Consider the following 2,439-nt stretch of genomic DNA (forward strand, 5'->3'; position numbering starts at 1 on the left):
TCTTATAATTTGAGATGGAGGAAGTACTTTTTTTATCCGATCCTACATGGTCCTTGGGGCTAAGGGCTTCCCCAACGCTGCTTATTTACTTAGTAGCCCTAAATGTCATGTAGGATCGGATAAAAAAATAGATGTTCTACACTTGTCATAGTAGCTTGCAGAAGCTACGTATGCTTGGGGAGAGAGAAGATGGTACATGCTAAAAAAGAAGAGGGAGAGGAAATAAAGGTAAGGTATGATGAAAGGATAAAGTTTCTTTACAAACTATAAGTAGTGATAGTTTGCATAGTATGGATAGTAATCTTAATATTTTCATAGTCTATGTAGATTACTTTATTTGTATTAGATCCATTAGGAATGTTAATCTTCATTGGCGGTGCCCTAAGTAAAAAAGCAACGTTGGGGGTAGGCGTGGGCACTATGACAAGTGTTGACTGATCCCAGTGGCTGCACGCTTGTGGCGTGTGCACTGCATACTCGTGTCCCACAACCAGACAGCCTAGCAGCTTTCCAGAAAGATCGGGCGGTGCTGGTGCGCAGCTGGCAGTTGAGTCGTTGTCAGTCGAATCGAGGCATGGAAAAGAAGACGGTGGTGCTGTACCCGGGCGTCGGCGTCGGCCATCTCGCGCCGATGCTCGAGCTGGCCAAGGCGTTCCTCCGCCACGGCGGGGACCAGGTCGACGTCGCCATCGTGGTCTTCGATCCGCCCGTCTACGCGAACGGCTTCGCCGCCACGGTCGCGCGCGCCAAGGCCTCCAACACCTCCGTCGCCTTGCACGTGCTTCCCCCGCCGGCCTCCGACGGCGGCGGTGACACCGAGCCCGAGGACCCCTTGGCCCGGTTGCTCCGCTTCCTCCGCGCCACGAACGCGCCGCTCCGCGACTTCCTCCGCACGCTGTCGGCGTCGCGCTGCGTCCAGGCGGTCGTCCTCGACATATTCTGCGCCGACGCGCTCGACGTCGCGGCCGAGCTCGGCCTGCCCGCCTACTTCTTCTCCCCCTCGGGCGCGGCCGGCCTCGCCTGCTTCCTCGGCCTTCCCGCCATGCGGGCCAGCGTGGGCACGAGCTTCGCGGAGCTCGGCGAGTCCGCCGTCTTGTCGTTACCGGGCGTTCCTCCGTTCAGAATCGCGGACCTGCCACCAGCGCTGGCGGACGACGGCGAGGCGTGCAGGGGCATCATTCGCGCGGCTGCCCGGATCCCGGAGGCCCGCGGGATCCTCGTCAACTCTTTCGAGTCGCTGGAGCCGCGCGCGATGTGGGCCCTCAGGGACGGGCTGTGCGTGCCGGGCCGCCCCACGCCGCCGGTATACTGCGTCGGGCCGGTGGTGTCGCCCGGCGGCGACAAAGACCACGGGTGCCTCCGCTGGCTGGACGCGCAGCCGGATCACAGCGTCTTGTTCCTCTGCTTCGGGAGCATGGGCGCGTTCCCCAAGAAGCAGCTGGAGGAGATCGCCGCCGGTCTGGAGAGGTCCGGGCAGAGGTTTCTCTGGGTCGTGCGGAGCCCTCCTGGCGCCGCGGACGACGTCGGCGCGCTCCTCCCGGCCGGGTTCCGGGAGCGAACCGAGGACAGGGGACTCGTCGTCAAGCCGTGGGCGCCGCAGGTGAACGTGCTGCGCCACAGGGCGGCCGGCGCGTTCATGACGCACTGCGGGTGGAACTCGACGCTGGAGGCCGTCGTGGCGGGGCTGCCGCTGCTGTGCTGGCCGCTGTATGCGGAGCAGAAGCTGAACAAGGTGTGGATCGTGGAGGAGATGAAGCTAGGGGTGGAGATGAGGAGGGACGACGAGGACGTGGTGACGGCTGAAGAGGTGGAGGCGAAGGTGAGGTGGGTGATGGAGGACTCCGACGGCGCGCGGGTGCTCAGGCAGCACGCGGCGGCGGCAGGGGACCGAGCGGCCGAGGCGCTGGCGGAAGGGGGCCCGTCGCGTGAGGCTTTCCTCGAGTTCCTCAAAGACCCGTTGGTTAATGTTTGAATTAGGACTACATATATTTACTTATATATATTAATAAAAAGGGTTTATACTTATTTTGCTATGTTTTTTTATGACAATACTTTTTTTACTATGTTGGTACCTTTTCTTTTGCCAAACTTACACCGTCTAAAGCCCTCCGTAGTGTGCAAGTAGAGCTTAGATAGCGTTTGACTGAGAGAACGTGTCGTGGGATGGTCTTTGTCTCTGATTTTTAAGGATGATCGGCTTCATTTATCTATTTGGCTGAGAAGGGATGTGATGAACCCATTTTTTGTGTGGTATGAGGAAAGTGGGATCTGCTAATGACAGAGGGCCCACGTGCTAGTCTTTTTTCTTTTCTTTTTCTTTCCTCTTCCCCTCCCTTCCCTTCCCACGGACACATCCAGGAGCACCGCCTGCTCCTCTCCCCTTCCCTACGGACACGTCCAGGCGCGCGGGGCAGGACAGACCTCACCCGCGCGCTCACT

The 2,439-nt window shown here is 59.0% G+C and overlaps 1 protein-coding gene across 1 annotated transcript; it reads left to right on the forward strand.

Annotated features, from left to right (window-relative positions):
- Positions 1 to 247: 247 nt before the first annotated feature.
- Positions 248 to 2,149, forward strand: LOC136508645 (UDP-glycosyltransferase 88B1-like). The gene has a single exon (XM_066503379.1). It carries the CDS (start codon positions 575 to 577, stop codon positions 1,970 to 1,972), a length of 1,398 nt encoding a protein of 465 aa, XP_066359476.1. The 5' UTR covers positions 248 to 574; the 3' UTR covers positions 1,973 to 2,149.
- Positions 2,150 to 2,439: the final 290 nt, after the last annotated feature.

This window comes from Miscanthus floridulus, chromosome 15 (assembly GCF_019320115.1).
Source record: "Miscanthus floridulus cultivar M001 chromosome 15, ASM1932011v1, whole genome shotgun sequence".
In the NCBI taxonomy this organism is placed as follows: Eukaryota; Viridiplantae; Streptophyta; class Magnoliopsida; order Poales; family Poaceae; genus Miscanthus; species Miscanthus floridulus.